Source organism: Eleginops maclovinus, chromosome 10 (genome assembly GCF_036324505.1).
Source record: "Eleginops maclovinus isolate JMC-PN-2008 ecotype Puerto Natales chromosome 10, JC_Emac_rtc_rv5, whole genome shotgun sequence".
Classification (NCBI taxonomy): domain Eukaryota; kingdom Metazoa; phylum Chordata; class Actinopteri; order Perciformes; family Eleginopidae; genus Eleginops; species Eleginops maclovinus.
Window position 1 is genome coordinate 8,788,544 of NC_086358.1, and position 23,880 is coordinate 8,812,423.

Below are 23,880 nucleotides of genomic sequence, written 5' to 3' on the forward strand. Positions count from 1 at the left end.
AGATTCAGGGTTCAAAAACAAATCAACTTAATTTTCATTTAATGTGTATACATGGTTTTTGTGTGGCTCTGACTTCCTTATGACAGCTCTCCATCACTGAAAAAATGAATTGCTATGACAACAAATTCAGAATTGAACTGACAGATACACCTTGAAACATTTTTGGTAGAGAGAAAGGTATCGTGGAAATGTATCATGCGTCGTATTTAATTGGCCTTGGGTTGATTCTTTCAAAGTTTAAATCTACATGTAACTTCTAAATGTTATCAAGCTGGAATAAACATGTGGATGTAATGAGAGATAATCACCATGTATGCATTGTTACCTCGTCTAGCCACCTATCTTCAACATCCTGTAAAAGTGAATTTGATTGGCTGAGACCTTCCCTTTCATGTTCCCGTTTCTCTATGAAGAGATTGCTTTTCTGCTGTAACGGGCCCAGATCCTTGTACTAATTGGCGGTGCAGGACTATATTTGTCCAGCTGGAAATAGAGGGATCTGTTAAATTCTTTAAAGTCTTTATTAAATAACACAACTTCGGTTTAAACTTGTAGATATGTTCAATTCTTACCAGAAGGTGATTAAGTGCGGAATTCCCACCAGAAAAAGAAACTCCCCCAACTCTCTATCTTCCATTATGATGTATTGTAATTGGTATTATTGCCATGTTATATCATTTTTGATTGATTACTGTGCATATATTCTACTTAAAGACAACCAATATTCAGGTTTGTTTAAGTAAAAGTATCACAAACAGCCTCCCATGAGTGTCTGTCTCACTTGTCAAGATGGCTACCTTTAAAATACCCCTCGTCATGGCTCTATCCCAACTGATTACAGGCCTGGTGGACTCTCGTATGATTGACATTACCTTAAGTCAGTACATTTCTGTTGAAGCAATAACAGTTTTTATTATATTTGACATCACTGGTCTGACCTTTTGAAAACACATGGTGATCCGAAACCATAACCTTGTGTGGAAATAGAAAAAGGTTATACTTGCTGGAAAATGTAACAAGGATATTTTTTCCCCCGTGTGTGTGTGTGTGTGTGTGTGTGTGTGTGTAAACATGTGTACTCACAGCTGGCACTGGTCGCCTTTGATGCCCTTGGTGGTGCAGAAGCACTTGCCAGTTAACACCTGGCACACGTTTGCATGACCATTACACTTGCAGGCTGAAAGGATGGAGGAGGAGAGAGGGGGAAGAAAGAAGGAATATCAGTATCAAACAACAAAAAAAAGATGATAAACTGAATGTTTTCGGTTCCCGCAGCTCTGACATCAGTTTAACGCTTTGAGGTCAGGATCTCCTGAAGGCACAATAAAGCACACAATCTCCCCAACCTGTGCAATAACTGTTGTTTACCCCTCACTCTCAAGCTCAATGCTAGCAGTTTCCCATTGTTTGCAGTCTTTGTGCTAAGCTAGGCTACTTGAATATCTACTGCTGTACTGAACACGCAGAGATGGAATTGACATTGATCTTTGTAAGATGGTAAACAAGTATATTTCCCAAAAGATTGCCTCAACTCCAAAGATCTGAGATGTGACGGAGAAAATATGCCCCCCCCTAGATAGGACATCATGATACCCGCGGGGCAGTTTGTTTGTGTGTGTGTGGAATATAAACAATGCAGCAATAGACGTGTGAATTGGCTCCTTAAGTGCTTCTACTGTGGCAGCCTTTCAGGTTTTGCATTTGCAGGACAAAAAAAACACATTCCTTTCAGTTGACCGAGAAGGGTGACCCCAAGGGTCAGCGGACATAGTGCTTCTTATGCATCTCCCATGAAGGTACATAATATTTGAGGTGACAGCACTGCTTTTAACTGTTGGAAAAAAAGTGTTTTAGCAGTTTGTCCAACACTTGTTGTTATTGACAGCTGGTCATACAGGGATTTCGTTGTACTGTGATTAGCGGTGTTCGCTAAATGCCCACTGTGCATAAAACAAATCTTAAATATGCAATGGATCCCCCGACACATTAAAACATGGATCAATTTGCATGCGGTAATGATAGTCCTCGGGCTCTGAAAGTAGGAGAAAATATTCCCTTCACAGATGCTCACCTGTGTAGTTTCCCTTTACAGGTTCCAGCTATAGTCTGTGCATTAGCAGATGGTATCTGAGACCATGAAGCTCCGAGGTGTTTCAGCGTGTGTCGCTCACAGTCAATTCAAACAATACCCTCCTTGTAATTTCTCAGGAATGCTTTTCATGTCTCATGAGGAAAAAGCGTGGGTAAGTCTCCTCTCGAAAAGGAATCTCTACCTTTCAATCTCAGATGTATTAAGTGACACCCATCATTTTTATCTTTAGTTAAATGCGCGTTCCTATGATGCAGCCTAATGTTTACACCCATTCCCGAGTTAAATTCAGCGACGTTATGTCCCAAAAACAAGAACGCTGTATAAATTATGGGCTGCCATGCAATTTAATCAGCAATGAGCAGGAGACACAGATAATAAATCCGCATCATGAGCAGTTTAACAAACATAAGTTTTATATCAAGAGAGAGAAACCTGAGTAACATAACCTAAAATGAAATATGTGCAGATGTTTTGGAATATGTATCAGGCCTTTATGATATCAAAACATCTGTATGTGTGTTTCTATGTGTTCAACCTAACATCCGAAAGGGAGATACATGACGAATTCTTCTTGCAACAAAGCATGGATTTAGGGGATGTGACCTTCAGTGTACCACATCTCACCCTAATGTCAGAAAATCACAGTTAATCTTGACATTTCACCGTCGTCATGGAGAAGTTTTCGCTGAGGTACTACGGCAATAATTAACCAACAGAGTCCAGATGTCTGTTTTTCCTTTGGTTGTTTTTTCTGTTAACACTTAATCAAACCAACATATGGAGTAATATTCCCATTAATCAAACAGGACAGACAAACTGTCCCCAATTTTGATCCACACAACAGTGCCCTCTGTTGGTTGGGATGCTGTATTACTGCATGTTTATCACGCACCGATTAGAATTCAATAAGTAGCTAAGATTCCTCTCAGAGTTTAATCACCATTTACACACAGCAGGTGCAGTCCAAATATAATTAAACAGAGAATTTAATTTGTGTTTGCTTAATCTTAATGTTGACTGTTAACTAAAAATGTAATATATGCAGATGATTGAGAAAAAGATTAAAGGCGGTTGGAGTTAAACCACGTCAGTTGACTGCTTCACCAAAGTGATAACGAGTAAATCCTTTAAGTCTCCCGTTTGCAGAATGGCTCATTTATGTGGCGATGCGGCACTCACCCTGGCATTTGCCGCCATTGGTCGGGTCTCCATGGTAACCAGGCATGCAGGTCTGGCAGTGAGGACCGGTGGTGAGGTTACGGCACTGTTCACACACACTGCCGTTCACACAAGTGCTGTGGCCGTTGCACTGGCACGCTGAGAAAGAAACAGAGAGCGGGTATTGACTTTCTGCGTGTTAAACTACATATTTAAGAAAAGCAAACATGAAATTCCAGATGTTAACACATAAAACAACTCATTAATATTACAGCTGTATTTTTTAACGCTTGGGGATAGGGAACAAGCTAACACAAGGTGGAACTAGCCATTTTTTTTAATGATTATGTACAAATAAAGGAGTCATTTCTGCCTACATGCTCGCAGTCGCAATCTCCATGTGCCTGCGAGTCCCTAAGGACCGTGTTTTACGGAGTCAATTTTGAGTCTTTTGTGTAACACAATCTTTTCGTGCCCTGTAACTAATAGTCAGTTAGGATTTTGGCACCATCCCAACAGAACTTACACCTAGGGTTGTTGTTGTTGTTGTGTTGTTGTTGTTATTGCTTCCTGGAAATGCGACAAACCCATTAGAGCAGTCAGTAGCTTGTGTCTGCCATGTCATAATAATTACTATTTAATCAGATGTGTTTTTAAATGGCAGCAACTTTTAATGAACTGTGTGTCCAATTGGAAATACCAATGAAAGTACTACATCAAAATAATAAGTGTTATTCTATGCAAGACTGATTTGTAGACTAACCTTGTTGGTATTGATTTTTCACCCACAGAAAAAACTGATTCAAATAATTACAACTTTGAGAATGAAAAAGAATATTAAGACAGCCAGCCTCAGACCTAAAGGCTTAAAACTTTAATCAGAAAATCACCAAACCCCTTTAGATGTTACCAGTGAGCACCTCATATTCTCAAATTACAACTTCTGAGCGTATCATGACATGACGTGGTTGTATGGACTTGGGTTTGATGACAGCATTAAATGCCGCACTAGCATAAGGTTGCATGAAGTCAGTGGGGAGGGATAAGTTGCATAGGGGAGTTGTAACAAGAATCCTTTATAAGAACAACCACTGAAGAAGAGGAACTTATGACACATGATCTGTAATTTCAGTAAGACGGACAGGAAGCGGGTCACTTACCGGGGCAGTGGATGAAGGCCCACTCGAAGCCTCTGTCTTTGGGGCAGATGCCCGGCTCCAGGATCATGTCCGTGGGCTGGACCTGCTGTCCCTGCTTCGCCGGTCTCTTCAGCGGCCCTCGGTAAGAGCCCTCCGTGCACAGGCCCTTCCCCGTGCTACTGGGGTCTCCGCACCATCCGCACTCAGGCTGCTCCAAACATTGGGAACATGTCCGCAGGCCGGAGCAGTTCTGGGCTGAAGGGGAGGGACGGGGGTGAGACACTTGTGATATGTTGAAAAGGTCTTTGTTGTCTGCTTTTAAAGTGATTTGCACCCAAAATGTTTTGCTTGTTTATCTTGGTTTGTGAGAGACGTCATTCTGTGTTCTATATTGATTTGTAAGCTCCATTTGTCCATTTCATTGTAACACTCAGGGTAGTCACCTTGAAAAAAACAGCAGAATACAAATTGTAACAAAAAGGTCCAACGTGGTTCCAGGTTTTATTTGCTTGGATTTCAGACTTTTAAAACAAACAAATTCAGTCATGTCTTAGCCTTGAACAGGATATACAGATTAAGGAGAATTTTGCACTGAAAACACATGCTGGTTATCTAGCGAGCTGTCAGGTTTGAGAGCACGTAAGAAGACAAAAGATGAACATTTAACAGTTGATAGAGGGGGGGGGGGGGGGGGGGGGAAGACATAGCAGGAGATAGAAAAACGTGTCTAAAAAGCCATGGCCAGAGAAAAAAAGTTTGTAGCTTGAGCAAAGTTCAATAAAAGGATTAAATGTGACGTGCGAAGTGGCACCTCGCTGTTTTGTCAGTTTGGAGACGGACTTTCAGGCCACTTAATTGCTTGACAAGTTTCAGCGCCGCCACTTGCCTGCCAGACAGACTCTTCAGGGTGGGGAGAAATGCCACTTCTATTTTAAAGGAGACAAACATTTGAGTGCTTTTATCTCAGTTTATGTCAAACAAATCTACAGCGATTCTGCTAATGGATGTGAAACCATGACAACGGCAGAACAATCAGTACAAAGTAGGCCATTTAAGTGTGTTTTGACGACATGATGCAAGTGGCAGATTTTCTTACTAACACACCGTCTGGGAAGAGGAGCAGCTGGATGAGGACTTTTGTCTTGCTATAACACAAAGGCATGATCGCATACGAAATCTCCCGTTAAAACAAAATCGACATTTCCCACGTGCATTTCCACAGATCAATCAATATGTGTGAACATGAGCAAACTAAATCTTGACGCCTGGAGCTGTTACATGAATTGGATGATGATTATGACTGGGTCTGTACGGCAAAGCGTAGATTGTTAACAGCTTTCCCCAGAACAAATAAAGCTTGTACTCCTTAGATTGTCCTGACAACCCTGTGAAGACTTCATTTATATAAGGAAGCGTTCACGCGTATTTTAAAATGTACACAAATGTAACTCGTTTGATGATACTTTTGAGGTGAGACTATTCAAAATGAAACCTCACCATTTCACTATCTGTCTTTTTGGAGTAGACTTGTAGTTTTATATGGAAATAATTGAACACCTTCTATGACGGTCGTTTTACTGCTTTTACTCTATGTACTGCTCTCTTCAAATTAAGAAAATGGTTCCTCTTTTATAACAGTTGTGTTTTGCATTTAAACCAGTGTCTCTTCAAATATGTAAAAATCTAATATCCATAGTACCTGAGCATTGTGAACATTTTAATGGCAGAGATGCAGAATGATTATTTGCCAGAAATGTCTAAATGGCATCTTTTGCTATTGAGAAAATTCTAATAAACTATAAAAAGAAGGCTTTGGGTGCAACTTATGGTTTCTGAGAAAGAAACAATCTGCATATTTACTCTGTTTTATTCATCTATTCATTATTTTTCCTAAAAAAGGTATCATTAAAAAATAGCTTCTCACAAACGATGTTACAAAAAGCAGTAACCCAGATTTGAAAAACAGCAGGCCTTTAAATGTTTGCTTTTATTGCTTAAAATAATACTCAAAACAATGAATAAAGTTCAGCTCAACTACTATACACCCAGTCACCTACAAAGTACCCTACATTGAAGTTGATGTTGGAGAACACAACACAGACCAGTCCTAATATTAAAGATCAAATCACAGGATCAAGGAATATGCTGGAAAAAAAGGGAAGTCAACTTGACCTTGCATATTCAAAATCTGACTAAAGTAAATGCAGTTCAAGGAGACGCACTCTATGTTGATGACCAGAGGGTGTGTTTATAGCAGAGATGAGATGTTGATGTGTTTGGTCTGGAATATTTCTAAGCTGATGCTAACCTGGTTTTTTGATCACTGCTTACCTGACAGGTAGAAATCACTAGACCTTAAAAAGAGTCCCTGCCCATACAAAAGCAACTAACCAACAACTATTAGGAACTTACAAATAACTTCCTGTGCGATGTCAAATCTGCAAAATTAGCCTTTTTTCTGAGGAAAAGCGCATTTCTCACAGTCAGCACTCGTTGTGATACTACAGGGCGTTTTATCCCAGGTTGAGTTTTTAAGTGCATGTATTCAGTCTGATCAGCATAAAGCCTCTCGATGCACTGAAAATGAGGAGCAAAGAAGTAAAGTAGGGGAGGTAATTCAATACTTAAGTGTTGATTGAAACTCTTAATGTGAAGGAGCAAAGTCAGACAGAGAAAGCTGAAAGAGAATAACAACAACCGAGAACATGTATACCCTTCCCTGTCCTTCACGCCGAAAGGGACACATTCCTCAAGACAAATACCCACCATGTTCAGAAACGTCTCGGGGTTACCTAACACCATCTGACGCGAATGAATTGGCGGCCGCACACTTTCAGCTCCCTAAATTTGTTACTCGCTATACCGGTCAGAGATGTTTTTACAATCCGACACAACCAAGGCTATAATTCATACATCACACGGCAGCACCGCCTCGACCTTCAGGAGAGGGAACCCTCTAAACAACTTACCAAAGTGACGGGGAAATACTGTGAACAGATTACCCCTGAATGTGTCCAACACTTATTCAATTTGACTTTTGTACATGATCAAAAATAAAGAATACCAAGCAAAAGGAGCAGATGTGTTTTGTTGTTCCATGTTTGAATCTAAGCCTGTTACTCCATCTATCCAACCCTGATGAGTAATCCCTTTTTGTGTTAATTGTTTGTCTAGAGTGTATAGCTCCTTATAATATGGGTTTAATAAAGAATTAAGAGGTTAAATTCAGTTTTGTTAATATTTTGTTATCCCCATTACTGTCTTTATATAAATAGTATGTACTTATTAAAAGATGTACAGAATATTTAGTCAAATGGCTTCAAATTGTTAAATATTGACAGATTTCTGCCTTTCTTTTATTTTTGTTTCCCTTTTCTTTCCTAACCCACGATTAACTGACATGGACATGTTCGTCTTAAAGTTTCTAAGTATTTTCCATCTATATATATCTAGAGTCTCCGTCATAATTCATCTTTGAAAGGTTTGTTTAATTAAGGCATGAAAAGAGAGCACTTTCATTCTGATGCTCATTACTGTTCATTAAAAAAGGGCTTTGGCCAATTAGCATTTTGCAGCGCAGGGCTCGACAAAATTGCACCTTAGTTGTTACCCCGGGTAAATGTATTCCCTAGTTCTTCTCCGAAAACTACAATAACATTCATATTAAAAATACTGTATCTGCAGCCGTTTTCAGTCACAGTGTGATCTTATTTGTAAGCTTCTTTAAAACTGTCCTTAAACCACTTGAAGTCAGCTAATAGTAAAGATCCCTTCTGCAGCATGGACAACAGGGAAATCTAACAGTGGGGCGAGGATCTGTGAGAGTAATTGGCCATTACACAGCAAAGCAAAACAAAAAGGCCTCCAAAACCAATCACAGGAAATCACATACACACACCTCCCGCTTTGAGCTGTTTTCCTCCCTTAACCTCCGTTCTGGCAGTGATGAATATCGACTGCGTACAGAAGCCAATCTGGTGAAGCTTATTGCACCTTAATGCTGGACTCTGGGCTTTAAAGACACCTCATTTAGATTAAGTTCCGTAAAAGACACTTACCCACACAGTCTCCAGTCTGCCACTCCAGACACTGGCCGTAGGGGAAAGAGATGACGTAGGCGGTGGAGTCCACACAGCGCTGTGCATTGCCGCACCACATACACTCCATGGCCTGGCTGGTGCAGTTAGCACAGCTGGTGTGCAGCGAGCACGGCTTCTTACAGGCCGGACGGGTGCTCTGGTTGGGGTTTCCTGGAGAGCAAAGCACAAGACAGAAGAAAAAACATGACTAAGACTCTTTTTCCGAAAGATTCAAAGGCTTTATAGTCGTATGCACAAAAGCTCAGTGTTGTTTTTGAAAGAGAACCATGCATACAAATACTCAAAGAGAGAAGAGAGGCTTTATGCCAGAATACATCAAAGCTCATTTCCATGCGGCAACGGAAATCCCAAGCTCCTTCAATAATGCAGAATACAATATACTCAACATAAAACATAAAACAGCGCAATAAAAAAGGAGGATTTGACGTAACGGTGCAAGAAGGTTGCAAGCAAAATATATATAAATTAGATTGAGATCAAGCCGAATGCAAATTTGAATATTGTACAGTACAATAAATATTAGGAAATAATATATAAATACGATGTTGGTGTTATATTACAAACTGAGTACATATTATTGAAATATTTGCGTGTCTTACCGGTAGCTTTTTCACAGATGAGGCCGTGGGCGGTGGCAGTGCAGGGATTGGCTCTCAGGCCGGACACCTGAGTCTCCTCCAGGTAGGCACAGAATCCGGAGTCACTGGGCTCTCCGGGCAGCCATCGCAGGCTGCTGTTAGTGAAGGGGGACGTGTCCTCCCAGCCCCAGTACGACACGTTGATTTTTCTCAGGCCCACCCAGGGAGAGAGCCGCTGTGGAGACACGGCGAAATACTAAAAAACCCAGGCAACCAGATGTGCGAATGAAAGATAAAAAACCCCGCCTCTGTTTCTGCTTGACCATCCTGTTTAGAGAATAAATATCTCCTGCATTCACACCTGGGAATCAGAAATGCCATTAAAAAGTCTACTGAAAATAATTTCACACATATCATTTCTTATTTGCCTTCAGGATTCAACTTGTAATGTAATGGGAAATGACGAGGGAATGAGATGTCAAGGCTCTGTTCGGAACAAACATGTGTGTCTAAACCTGCAGACTGACAACAAATGATGTTCTCATGAATACAGCAGGCATGACCAAATTCAAATCATCAGTAGACTTCACAATTTTCTTCTTGTGCCGGGCGGTGTGAAGCTGTGGTAAGATGAGGAGAGCAAGTGTTTGCCCAAAAGCATCGTTTCCATTAAAGATGAAGAGGCTTAAATTATGATCAGGACATTCTATAAACAAATCCTTATTTAGGAGTTATATTTTATCAGCAAAACGGTAAACATGGGCAGAACAGACATCTCAAGGTCAATATACTGTCACACGGTATAGGTCTAAAGAATTTGGAGGTTAGTAGCTATGAAATGAATAACTAGACCATGTTTAATGCTATAAAAAGACAAACACATTTATATTTGCATCACAGATTTGCATTAAGGTACTGATGTATTTGTGCTTATTGATTATACAACTCAAAATGTACTTTATAATGGAAAATGACTGTGCAGGAACACTCTTTTCACAGTGAAATGTCTTGCTGTTCATCATTGCTGTCCTGGTTTGTTATATAAAAGGCAGGAAGAAGAAACTGTGACGGTGTTACAAAGGATAAAACAATTCAAACAAAGCAAAACAAAGACTGGTGAGGTTTTGATTATCCAAAGTCAGATTCATCAGCTTGCAGAATCCCAGGAAGCTAAAGCCTAGCATTGTTGTGTAATTGTAGTTGTGAAACACAAACCATACTGTTTCTGGCAGTGCCGAGAGGAAAACAGTTTGATGAAAAATGGTTGAAAGACACAAATTACACAAGCTAAAAGCAGGAACGCAATCAGGCAGAAACTCAGAACTGATCGGGAGAAAATCAAAACAGAATGCACAACTAATCAACAGAGCAGAGAGTCACTCCATGTCTCTACTGTCAAATAAATATAAGGCTTTAAGCGACAAACCCAACCTTAGATGGATCCTAAAATGATTCAGACTGAATTTGATGTACATTATTTACTGCAGGCATGAACAACACACTGTATATTCACCTTGTCGTGTTGCTGGAGCTTCTTCAGCTCCTCGAGGACAAAGTCCACTTGTTTGGAAGTGGTGAGCGAGGCGATGTTTCCGTTCAGGTTCTTGCAGTAGTGTTGGGCGTTGTCGTAACTCTCCCGGCTGGAGTTGATCCGCAGACAGGCCTCCCCCACTTGGCTCCATCCCTCGCTGCATTGCTGGGCTGCGAAAAATAATGAGGAGGAGATACGTGAGCCATGGGCTGAGACAATTTTCAAGAAAAATATCAAACATTAAACCTGAAACATTTTTGTGTCCACTAGGGGGCAACAGACAAAAGCGGTGAACACAACATTGACATATCATAGACTTTTATTCTGTAAAACTTTTTGCCTTATTAACACATCCAACAGTTACAGAGGAACAATTACACGTATGTAGAGTCATGTTTCTGGCCACCTGGCATTACTGTATACCATATACATGTACAAAATTCCCTCTTTTTTACCTCTGTTTTGGTCCCTACCAAGTACTGAGGGAAATAGTTGGCTCTTTAGTCCCCAAATGCTCCAGAATGCTCCCCAACAAGTGGTTATCACCAGATAGCCCAACTTTAAACACATGGACGGATATTACAATGGACAATTACAAAATGGAGAGGATATATCATCTGTCAATCACAAATTGGGAAGTATTTGTGTCACGATGGAGAAAGTGGGCTGATTTCGTAAATAGGCCAGATTTTATTTTTACAAACATGTGATTTTACTGTAAAGCCCTGATCACTCCCCAAGGTTCGTATTATTCGTACTTCTTACTGTTTTTATTTGTATCTTTATGTAAAAAAAGAAAAAGGCATTTCGGACAGACAAACTTACGGTGTACAATAACTGTCTTCAAAAAACACTGTAATTGTTTACTGTCAATGTCAATAAAAAAATACATTACGAAAAAAACAATTCTCCCAAACTAGTCACTAACTTTGCCATTTGGGGCTAAGCAGGTTTAGCGAAAGGTGTGTTAGGGCTTTTTTTGTAGACCATGTATTTACGAGTGATGCTATAACATAGCGTACACACGGTTCCGTTCCATTGCCGCTTGCCGGTGGGAGTGTCTGGCGCTTCGGGTTAACGCAACCTAAAACCAATCAAATTAATCTCCCGCCCCGGACACACATACACGCGGTTTGATTGGCTAGCACTTGTGCTGGCATATTTGCATACGCGGGTTTGATTGGCTGGCGCTTCTGTCGACGCTTGAAAAGTTGAACTTTTCTCAACTTTCACCGCGAGCAACGGAGCCAAAGCGAAGCAACGGAACCACATTGCAGTTCGGCAACGCTTGTCGTCACCCCATTCAAAGTGAATGGGAAGGTGCGTCAAGCGTCAACGCAACAGAACCGTGTGAACGGGCCGTAAGAGCAGTGTGTGAACCAGAGGTAAAAGTTGCTTTATGATTGATTTAAATCATTAAATACTGAAAAACAGGCACAAGACCTTATCATGAAACCAGATTGCAGGATGTCTGCCTTCTTCCAAACCACAGGGGATTTGAAAATGTGGGACCAAGAGAGTGTGTGTGGATTTCGCAGCTTTAGCAGTAGTGTAATCTGCACTTATTTGCCTTAGAGAGATGTAGTGATGTCTGGATGCCAAATTGTCTGTTAATTAGTGCTTGTCATAAAAATGTGGTGGGTGCACACTTAGACGTACGAGTGTATGCGGATGCACATCTCTGTTTTTGTGTGTGCAGATCCTGCCTCCAGAGATTGAGATATCCTTTCAGGCATTGAAAATAAACACACAAACACACGCATCCACTCCCTCCGCAGCAACAAGCCCTTTGGCGACAAGGCTTCACAAACTGGATAAAGTGACAGCAAGAATTCTTTAGATTCAGTCAGTTTTTAACATTTGGGAGGGGGAGTAGAGGTTGTTTGGAAAAAACTAAATAACCTGACAGACCTGATAAACAACATCAGGATGAAGACAGTCATTTTCTGCAAATACCAGATGATGTGTTAAAAGTCAAATGCGCACATAAGAATTATATTGAACAAGAAGGGCATTCAAAAAGCGCACACCGCTGCCAAGGCCGTGCCTCGGGGTCCTGCAGGAGACTGTTTTCTCAATCACCCTCCTGCCAGCAGTGTGTGTGTCTGCTACCACCCTAACCTGCAAACAACCTGTCCATGAGCAACAGAGGTCATCATTCAAATATGGTGAAGTAACAGTTAAGGAAACGGTTGGTGCTGAAGCAGGGAGACGGTGAGAGACTTTCAAAACAAAAACATACAAAAGCTAAAGTTCTGTCAGAATTTGATGGGCTGGAAGCTTCTTAAATCAGAAAAACACCTCAGGAACTGAAGTAAGTGATGTATGGTGACTAAGTGGTGTTTGTAAAGCGAGAGACTTTTCTTTTCTGTCCATTTCACATTTCTGAGAGAGAGAGGGTAATGCCTGGAGAGAAGAGGGCGTATTATCAGGATGGATTATAAAAGACACATGGTCCCTTGTTTTAGAAGAAGAGTCGGAGGATGAAACCCTCTTATTGTCACAAACATGCACACAGCAGAGCACACACAGTGAAATTGGTCCTATGCATTTAACCCAGTACTAGGAGCAGTGGGCAGCTACCGTGCAGCGCCCGGGGAGGGTTGTGTGTTTGCCAAATAAAAGGAGAATTGCTTTTAAAATCTAAAAGGTTTTTCATTTGCCCATGTTACACCTTTCCACCAAGTTTCATGAAAATCAGATCGATAGTTTTGCAGAAATCCATCCCAGACGGAAACATAACCTCTTTGGTGGAAGTTTTAAATCAGTTTAGGTCTGAATATCAGTGGAGCCATTTGTTACAGTAAACCCAACATCCTCAAGTGACTACTTTGTGTTATTAAGTGTTAACTACAAAGAAACAAAACCAGAAAGCTCCTGTTCTCGTGGATGTGTGAGAACTTAATCCAAAACCTTCAAATGCGACGGTGTGTGTTTTGTGCGTATGGAAATGTGCTCGGGGGGCCCAGAGTCTATCTTACCAGGCAAAGCGTGACACTCCGACTGATTTTGGTCCCACTGACAGTTGAGATTCACCGAGCAGCTCTTGCAGTTGGCCAGCTTGCTGCACACCTGCTCGTTCCGCACCGGACACTCAGTGAAGTTCCTCACATTCTACAGGACAAGAGAGGAAGCTTTGAATTTAAGAGCAAGGTTTGTACATGTGAGTAAATATCTTTAGCACCTTGAAAATATAGGTATTGTTGTCCTATGATGAAATTGATTCAACTAAAATTAGCATAATGCTGACCAAAGGGAAAATGTATGCACTCTTCTTAAACAAAGGCACTAAGTTAAACCCTGTTTATCATTTGATTTGAACAGTGATGATGCACAAACATCTCAGTGTGGTGTTTAAGAGGACCAGTGGTGCTCTTACGCCCCCTGTTGGACCACTCACAGAGGTGCAGTTGCTGGAGGCAGAGAGGCACTTCTTGTCGTCACACCACTGGCACCCGTTGGTGTTGGCTGTACAGCTGGCGCAGTCTGAGAACCGGTAGCACCGCTCGTCCACGGTGACTGAAAGGGAGGGGGGGCCACAGAGAGCAGCAATGAGTGGAAATGTGGAGGAGGTCAATTTCCTGATATGATTCATTTTGAAGTAAAAATAACACTATATCCTTAGAAATAGGAAAGTACACTTCGTGACTCAGATGGCATTAACTTGTTGTTACTCATAAAGAGGAACATCCTGTTAAAGCACTGAAAGGTTAAGTCTATTATTAGTACTGTCCAAAGTTAAACCATAATACAAATCCTTAGGAACAGGTGACAACTTCATTCCCGTGTAGTCACTGTAAAGGAAAAAGCTGGGAAAGCAGATAGGCTGGGAAATATTAATTATTTGAAAAAAAGAAAAGAGGAAATATCTCTCTCACCGGCTTTAGGGTGGCAGAACGGGGCAGGAATGACGCTTCCATTAGCCATGCTCGGTTCCCAGGGGAGACAGCGACCTCTGCTCCAGATGCAGCGCACCCCTGGCCCAGCCTTCACACAGCCCTCCTCTGCCAGGAAAGCCTGGCAGCTGGGGGGTCGGTAAACAAGCACATCGTTGAGCAGCATGCCGGAGAATCCCCCGAACACGTACATGGACCTGGCAATGGAAAACAGAGTTGATGGAACGATTCAAATAAACTCAACGGTTACATAATATCCACAATGTCCAGCAGTGGCTCAGTCAGTAGGGGCTTGGACTGGGTCGCCGGTTCAAGTCCCCGAACAGACTTGAAATATGGAAGTGGACTGCTACTTGGAGAGGTCTCAGTTCACCTCCTAGGCCCTGCTGTGGTGCCCTTGAGCAAGGCACCGGACACCTCCAATCCCCCCTCCCCATTGCTCCCCGGGCGCTGCACGATAGCTGCCCACTGCTCCTAGTACTAGGATGGGTTAAATGCAGAGGACTAATTTCACTGTGTGTGCTCTGCTGTGTGCATGTGTGTGACAAATAAAGAGGGTTTCATCCTCCGATTCTATCTATCTATCTATCTATATATTGTTCCAGAAGGGACAAATCACTCGGTAGAAAGTGCAACAAAATCAAAATAAATAAAGGACAGGGACCTTTGAAGGGATGTTGGGATGGTAGATTGTTGGTGGCATCTGTCCGGTGTGTTTTAGTTCAAACTCAAAATGTGAGACTCACCCGTTGCTGACCACAGCAGAGTGACCGAAGCGGTTGACGTCCCTGTGCAGGTCTGGTTTAGGCAGGACCCTCCACTCATCACAAGCTGAGGAAAACAATATATTAGAGACCATTTTATTTGCGCTTTTAACATGAAGACAGTACATTTCCTGCAGACACCCAAGACCAGAGACAACACACATTATTCAAGCTGCTGAAAACACCCCCGGAGGACAGCATTCAAACTCCGGTGAGGAATGAGAGTCCTACCAATGTCGTAGGCTAGGAAGTCCGCAGAGAAACACTTGGCCCCGTTGCTGAGCGATGTGTCATTGTGTGTGTTGCCGCCGAAGAAGAGCAGGGTGCCGCTGAGGAGCACAGCCGAGTGCAGGTACCGCGGAAAGCCGCTCTCTCTCAGAATGAACCTGGAACATATGCACGACAAGTGTGTCAAGGGCAAGTGTGACAAGAAAACGTGTAACGGACAGCGTCACAGACATGTCTGCATAATGAGTATTCGTTGATTTACCATGTCCGCGTGTTGGCGTCGTAGCGGTAGAGGTCATCAACAAGACCATATTTGTTGGCAGGAAGTGCCTTGTAGCCTCCGTGGACATACACGCTGCCACTGGCACTGTCGAACGTGCTGCTGTGGCCGTAACCTCCCTGGGGAACGGCACCTTGAGTCTCAGTTACTACCCACGTGTTGGACCCTAAAAACAGAGGAAGAATTTAATTCCAGATTAAAAAAGGGTGTGCTGTCTTTGAAATGTCCTTTAAATTATTTATTCATTTTTGGGATTTATTTACTAATTTATTTATTATTATTGTTATTATTATTATTATTATTATTATTATTATTATTATTATTATTATTATTATTATCCTTTTACCTCATTTATTTATTTATACTTTTTATTATTTTAAGTGGGAAAAAAGGGGGTACGTTGGTGTCATGCTCCTTCTTGATTGTGTTACCCTGTGAAAACCCAATAAATGTATTTAAAAAATTAATTAAAAAAGGGTAGGGATCAAATGATGAGTCATTTAGAGACAGATGGGCTCTTCACCCTTAACATCTTGGTATTTTTGGGGCAGACAAAAAAAAACAGATGGGAATGAATGGTTTGCCTCAGTTGGTTTTGTGCACTTCAAATGATCTTTTAGGTTTGGGATTCTTAAATTTGACAAATTGTCACAACAGACAAATAGGCTACAGTGCTTCTAAGCTTCTTGTATCCAACAATTACATTTGTGAAATGTGGAGTTTACTGTAAGTTGACAAGTGTTTCTTTCTGGCAGGTTTTCAATTCCAAAGCACTCTTAAAGTGTTTGACATTTTAAACCATTACCAGACTCAGCTTGACTGCAGTGGGTGTACAATTGAGCTCAATATGATCAAAACAACATCAGAAAAACAAGCTCTGTCAAACATTGCCTCTGATTAGCAGGGGATATTCATATTATTGCCAATTAAGGATGACTGGAGTGTCTGTTTTCACTGTAATTAAATACCACGTCTTACGCCTACAATGTACCAAACGTCATGGGAGGATAGAATGAGGAACAAACAGTTACTTGAAGCTGTGTGACTCACTCAGGTTGTACTCCTGGACGTTGCTGATGTAGCTGTAGATGGGGGAGTAGCCAAAGATGACCAGCATGATGGCCTCGCCCTCGTCTAGCAGCATGCAGTGGGCTGAGTGACCCTCCACGGCGTAAATCTGAGTCTGTGCGCCGCCCGCAGGAGTTCTCCTCTGCCAGGTCCGGCTGGGTATGTTGAACACCCACAGCTCTTCCGTCACGTTCGCCAAACCCGACTCCAGCTTCCCCCCGAACATGTAGATGTCATCCTGAAGAAAAGAGAGGGGAATGTTTGGATAAAAGCGAACGGAAGGTTTGAGCGTGTCAAACCATGTTCCTTTTCAAGCCAGTTTGTGAAATTCCTTCATCTACTTACTGTCGAGTTAAAGAGAGATTGCACACTGAGAATATTAAATGTTTTCATGGATCTATGAGAAACATGTGTGTAAGCTTTGTTTCTAAAGACATGTAGTCATTTGAAGATAATCCCGAACTAAAAATTCCCTTTGAACGCTGCGGTTTCCTCTCTGTATGAGCAAAACTTTATTTTTCTCTCTCTCACCACATCTAATTCTGCTTCCCTCCTACAGGCAGTTGTGGTATTTTAAAATTCTACTTCACCCAGAGAGGTTGAGTGTGTGTGAGCTGTGTGTGTTTACCTGGTAGGCAGCGAGTGAGTGGCCGTATCTTGGCGCGGGGCCACCGCTGACGGGAACCGTGCTCCAGATGCCACTCTCCAGGTTGTAGCTGCAAGGAGAAAAAAAGCAACACAACAATTACGCTCTAATGCATAAGTACATATTTAATTACCTGCACAAGGCGTGTTGTCTATCTCGTCTATTTTCACCTCATGATCAGCTGATTGAATCACAAAGGGTAGCAATTTCATTCAGTTCACTCTAAGAGGACATGGCTCAGCACATAAGTCAGTTCTTAAGAGCCCTCCAAGAACACTTAATACTCAATTAGGCTAAGTGAATGCAACACCTATACAGCCACGAAGCACAGCATTGAAACTTTAACTCCAGCACCTACCGCTTTGACAAACAGTCCAATACAAATAACTTTTTATCAGATTTTTATATTTATTTTTTATCATTCCAGTATTCAAAGCAAGGGCATGTTTAATCCAAGACATGAGCTTTAAATGGAGTAAATAATACTGAGAGTTCAGCAGGCAGGGCAGGTTTAGCTGTTTTTGTTTGTTAAACCCCATTTCACGGTGGACTGGACAAAACTAACTAAACACTTCTGATTACCTTCACCAAGGGTGCGATGTTTTCAATTTGGTTTGTTTGTTCGTCAGCTGGATAGCGGAAGAACTAGAGGCCTGATTTTAATGGAACACGGTGGAAGGGTGTAGCATGGGCCAAGTGAGGACACGTTCCATTTTAGTGCAGATCCATGCCATGGCAGAGTTCTGGGTCCCCTAATTGTGATGCTATCATTAAAAATCTAACAAACTGATTCTTTGCATGGTGAAAAATAAATATTGTGGGACATTAAGATATATATATATATATATCATTTATATATTTAAATAATCTATAAACTGTCAGACAAGTAAACACTATGACTTTGACATGACTTACTTGAGAATCATCTGGAAGGAGCTGTAGTTGAAGGTGTATCCGCCAACGACCCACATGACCTTTTCCTGCACCACAGTCTTATGGGACGCTCTGGCGAGTGATGTGCCAAAGGGTTTGACGCTTGGCAGAACCCAGAAGGACTCGGTTGAAGGAACAGTGAGAGCGCAGTCTGGGCCTACGAGATAGGATGAGACAACACCAATGTTACTCAAGATCTCAACATTTCCCCCCAAAAAAACACACATTTTAAGACCAAGAACTACTAGCTGAATCTATTTAAGGGATGGAACATCTTAGCAGCATCCGTCACATATTATAATTCCTACTCAGGGACTTTTTGAAAGCAAACATGCCTCCAAACAAAAGCATTACCACTCCTTAACCGAACATGACAGGCAAGGAGTTGTGAATATGTTAAACTGTGTGTGAATGAAGGCCGTGCTGAAAAAGCGCATGCCTCTGTTAATGATACTGTCAACTCTCATCACGTGAAAGCATTTGTTACCCTCCAGCTGGAGGCACATAATAATAATAGTAATAATAACCGTCACGGGGCTTACCGATCAGCATTATGACGCAAAACAACACAGCTGTTTACAATCGTCTGCTAACACAAGTCTTCATCACATCTTCATAATCCTTACAGCAGACATGGGAGGAGCGACAGCATGTGATTCTGAAAGTATGTTGCATCATATCTGCTTTTGGGAAATGACTAAAGCCATGTCCTTATTATAGTATTATAAGTGTGTGAATGCTGGGTGCTGGGATTTAGATTGTTAGACTTTTCCTTCAAATCGTTTCTTTTTATTTCTACAAACCGTAAATAATAAATGTTTTAGAATCAGATTCAGAATATTACATTTGTCCCAAGGGAATTTGGTTTCATAAAAGTTGCTCAGTTTTAGAATAAAGATAAAAATAAATGTTAGTATTTGCACTAGAAAGCATAAACATACTGATATAATAATAATACATTGTATTTCTATAGCATTTCTATAGCACACTTATCTCTAGGCGCTTCACAATGCTATGAGGGAGAAAAAACGTAAATAAAATAATAATAAAAACTAAATATATTTATGTGACATAGGACGTTAAAGTAAAATGTCCCATATATAAAATTGAATACAAATATTTATATAAGCACAAGAAGTCAGTGTAAAAATGTACATATAGCTTTACTACATATAACATGTTAATTACAGAATATATTGGTGAAGTAGTATTAAGTTAAGTCTGAAAATAAAGTCAGTCCTAATGCTACTCTATTCACTGAGCGAGCTTCTAGGAAAATTCCGAAATGACTTCCTGAGCATCATGGCGCAATAAGTCTTTCATCAACGCTATTTCTGTGCCTGACCACATGTAACATTTAATGCCATCGTAATGAAATCACACTTAGTTTTACATGCTTCGAGCCATTGTTTTGAATCTGAAAGTTTGCAGAGTTTAGACAGAGCTCTCTGTTACCTTGCCAGCTGTCGTTACAGACGCACAGCTTCTCCCCGGTGAGGTCGCAGTAGCCGTGGTCGGGGCTGCCGCAGTTGTTCCTGCAATAAGGGATGTCACAGGCCTCCCCTTTCCAGTACTTGTCACATTCACAGTAAACTCTGCTGGCGGCCGAGTTACCGGGCGTGCACTTTCCATGGCCGGAGCAGTTATTGGGACAGGAGTTGATCCTGGACAGAAGGATGTTTTCATTAAGTCAACACTTGCATGCGCTTTTCAGGCCACTCAGAGCTTTACTTGGAGACTGGGGAAGATTAATGAGCAACATCCAGCGTTTGGCAAAGCAGCTGGGGATAAAAGGATTGGTAATAAATGAAAAACGATTGGGCAGGTCACTGGACATTAGCGGGGAGTGTTGCTGAAGGTTTTAGTCCAACAGGAAAGCACTTGTACCAGGCTTTTTGATGCTGAAATGTGGGACACAGAAACATTAACCATCCATCAACAGCAAGGAGGAATAAAGGGACCTGGTAAGCAGTCCACTCTAGTTTATTATAAATAAGACACACCAATGAAAACCTGAACAATGTCTTTAACACAGGTGAGGGCCTTCATAAATGCAATGAGTTCCAGAGTCCAAATCTAAAGGTATAAACGATGTAAGGTATTAGATTATTTTTATGGTAGTTTAAATGTAGTGTCTGCATACTTACGAGTAAAATATTTCAAACCCCGTGAGGTTATAGGCTGCATCGCTAAAAAAGTGAAGTAGTGCGTAGCCCGAAGTAGTCTCAACCTCAGGAACCGTTTCATTTCCTCTTATCTCTGGTATGATGAGACCACTGCGGAGAAATGCAGAACATTCATTGGTTTTACTTTCTCCTAACTCACACCAAATCAGTTTACAGTAAATGACCCATAATTCTCTGCTGAATCAGAATGACCAGACACATGAGACATTAAGTGAAGAGTATTGAGAGAGCCACAAATATTTGCGACAAGCTCATCTTAATCTCAATAAAGATAAAAACATCCGTTCGGAATTGAATTAAACAACCAATACTTTTTTGCTGATTTCACAATTATTTCCTATGAAGTTTCAATCCACTTTAGATTTTTAACCTGAAAACAGCAACCAGCGGGGCAAATATCGAGTCTCCATCGTAGACGTACATATGGTCCCAACTGCATTCTGTGGCAAAGTGGTTAAATCTTAACCGAAGAACAGCGTTTGGACTGCAGGAGAAACAATCAAAAGACAGGGTTTAGTTTTCATTTCTTAACATTTAAACAACATGCACGTTTTTTTTCTCCAAGTAGCAGGATTTAGAAATGTGGGCCTCCTTTCAAATAGTAGTAGAATTAGTTCATAATTACAGTGACAGATTATTTTTAATCTCAGTGGAATTGTACTCATCCATCCACACATCAGGATCCGGGTGCGAAAATTAGCACAATGTTCCTAAATAAATGCAGCTATAATATGCAAGTGGCAAAAAGATTTGCACCGATTACACGACAAAAACAAATAATGATGACATGTTGATTGGCTGGTAATTTTAACATTGCAATTTGGCAGGTGGATAAAAAAACCTACATTTGCAGGATGTAACGCGAGTATGACTGAATTAAAAACAACCTGTTTATAATTTACTCAAGCACAGAGATACAAGGATAAAAACGATACACATAGTATTTTTCCAAACGTATTTAGGATAATAGCAAGCCTTCTGTTTTCGTCACATTGATAAATGTTTCCGAACAGCTCTCCCCTTTGTACAAATAACAAGTAGCAACAGACACAGGGATTCTTCCGCTCTCTGAATGATTGCTTATTAAAATGTGGCAGTCAAACAGAGTCGCTGTGTGATGCTGTGTAAGCAACAAAATGACACTTCTTACAACAGAGACTCTCTGCAGAATTTAATTTGTCGGGGCATGCTGAGCTTTGGTTAGACTTAGCGATTAATCAAAGTACTTACTAGCCCTCAATGAGCCATGTGCACTTTGTTTTATACTTGTAGTTGATTGGACCATCTGTGAGGTATCCTGAGGGCTCCGTCAACCTGGAAGATCAGAGACGGTCAGAACAGAAGTTGTTAGGTCAACTAACAGAAATAAAATTGTAAACAAAACAAGCAATTCTTCTAATGGTCACACACTTTTTTGATGTTGATGCAAACTGCTGCCAACTCAAGGTACATTTTCTTAGTTGCATTTCAAGTAAAGGCCATAAAAGTAAAGGAAAAGCATCCGAAATGATCTAATTTGTTGTGTTGTCTTCAAGACAGTGAGCATCATCAAACATCAAAACATAAAAGTCAATGTTGGTTTAAAGAAATTCTTTCCAAACATAGCTTTTTAAGCCTGAGCTAATGTCTGTCAAATCAGTTATTGAAATCATCTACAGACATGACCCTGAAGCAGCCTCGTGACGGTCCTGTGGTCATTAAAAAAACAGTCACAGTCATTTTCAAAATGCTAATTGTATTTCAGAACCAGTAACATGATTAGTTGGTACGGACAAATGATCTAACAACCCAAACATTAGACATCTTTAAATACGTTTATAGAGAGTGTTGTGTAATGTGATGATGTACAACTTCGTTACATCCTCTGACGTTTGTCAGTAACAAATCTTATTCAAAGAAGTTATTTTTGAGTATAAAAGTTAAGAAGAGTCTTTAGCCGAGGCAGCTCTCCAGTCCAGGTTCAAAGTCTTCTATGAGAACTTCATTCAGAAACAAGCAGTCTGTCAGTCCAAGGTCAATTCTAAAAGATTCAATAACTGTTCCCTTCTCTTCCTCCATGCCTCAAGTCCAATGTTGGAAACATGTTTTGACATTTATCAAATATTCTTCAAGCAAAAGTAACAGAGGTATGTCGGAATACAATATGACTTTTCAGTGAACATTCATCACTCTCCTAAATCACATGAGATTAGGGTTGTGTGTCACCCGCCGACACAACTGTGCAAACAAACTCAGAATTCATTGAAAAAGCATCAGGGGACGGGTTTGCATGATAAGATTTAAGACACGTATGTTGGATAACATTAAGGCCTTGAGATCATAGAAAAACTGAGAGCCGGTTACTTTGTCTGTCTCTGAAAGCTTCACAAATACATTATTGGGCTCTTGTGGGTAGTCTGAGTAACACAGGGAGTGAACTCTATTTCTTTTTATGTCCACAGCAGTTGCTTTAGATGCAAAACATGGTATAAGACGCATTAAATTCAAAGTTTTTGACAAGATAATGGACTCAAGATGGGTTAGTAACCAAGATGCAATGGTGTGCATATTTTAATCTTGAGACATGGCTTCAAATATTTCCTGGAAATTGTTTTGTTTACTACTCACATTAGTACACAAAAAGCATGAGTTTATGCAAAGTCTATTGATCAGTATAAACACCTAGCAGAATGCAACCAGCAGTGAGTTAGGGCAGAGTAGACATCCAGGAGTGATCATGCCGCACTCAGGGAGCTCACAGGGAAACCCTATCCTGTTCAAGAGACTGTCCCTAAACGTTTCAAGACTGTGTTCATGTTGTTTACACTAGTGTGGCTTTTCGGTGCTTTTAGGTTTAAAATCAAACATGTAAATGCATCCTATCAAACATGAAACTGATGGCAATTCCTAACTTACAACATAGGCTTTCACACTTGTTAAGCAGGAAGCAAAAACTTGGGTTATGATCCTGCTTGTCTGCATTCAAACTGCTCAAGGGAAAGTTGCGGTTTAAATTCTCACATTAGAAACTCAGACACATTCAGGAGCAATGTTAATTACTGTGATCAAAGCACTTCTGTACCATGAGTGCAGCTTTAGATGTACTGAGAAGCCGTCAGATGTTGATATCAAGAGTCACTTTCAATATGATTATGGCATAGCAGTTTATCCTTAGGTGACTTTTATTTCCCTTCCTTCTGCTAACTACTACCTATGAACACACGATCGTTAACTCATTGCAATTATTGTGGGGTTGACATGGTGTTTTCTGATCAACACTTCAATTTAGGAACAAAAGATGT

General features: G+C 40.9%; 1 protein-coding gene across 1 annotated transcript in view; it reads right to left on the bottom strand.

The window, feature by feature from the left end:
• The window catches only part of atrnl1b (attractin-like 1b), a 61,772-nt gene that overhangs the window by 35,819 nt on the left and 2,073 nt on the right, over positions 1 to 23,880 (bottom strand). Inside the window, exons 2-20 of the mRNA XM_063893593.1 lie at positions 21,830 to 21,913; positions 20,970 to 21,083; positions 20,561 to 20,689; positions 19,869 to 20,077; positions 18,396 to 18,570; positions 17,463 to 17,550; positions 16,817 to 17,072; positions 15,749 to 15,932; positions 15,490 to 15,644; positions 15,241 to 15,325; positions 14,477 to 14,691; positions 13,999 to 14,117; positions 13,580 to 13,712; positions 10,581 to 10,768; positions 9,089 to 9,302; positions 8,448 to 8,639; positions 4,411 to 4,644; positions 3,272 to 3,409; positions 1,084 to 1,177 (exon numbers count right to left, since the gene is read on the bottom strand). Coding sequence (XP_063749663.1) covers positions 1,084 to 1,177; positions 3,272 to 3,409; positions 4,411 to 4,644; positions 8,448 to 8,639; positions 9,089 to 9,302; positions 10,581 to 10,768; positions 13,580 to 13,712; positions 13,999 to 14,117; positions 14,477 to 14,691; positions 15,241 to 15,325; positions 15,490 to 15,644; positions 15,749 to 15,932; positions 16,817 to 17,072; positions 17,463 to 17,550; positions 18,396 to 18,570; positions 19,869 to 20,077; positions 20,561 to 20,689; positions 20,970 to 21,083; positions 21,830 to 21,913 — 3,006 coding nt within the window. The remainder of the gene's footprint in view (positions 1 to 1,083; positions 1,178 to 3,271; positions 3,410 to 4,410; positions 4,645 to 8,447; positions 8,640 to 9,088; positions 9,303 to 10,580; positions 10,769 to 13,579; positions 13,713 to 13,998; positions 14,118 to 14,476; positions 14,692 to 15,240; positions 15,326 to 15,489; positions 15,645 to 15,748; positions 15,933 to 16,816; positions 17,073 to 17,462; positions 17,551 to 18,395; positions 18,571 to 19,868; positions 20,078 to 20,560; positions 20,690 to 20,969; positions 21,084 to 21,829; positions 21,914 to 23,880) is intronic.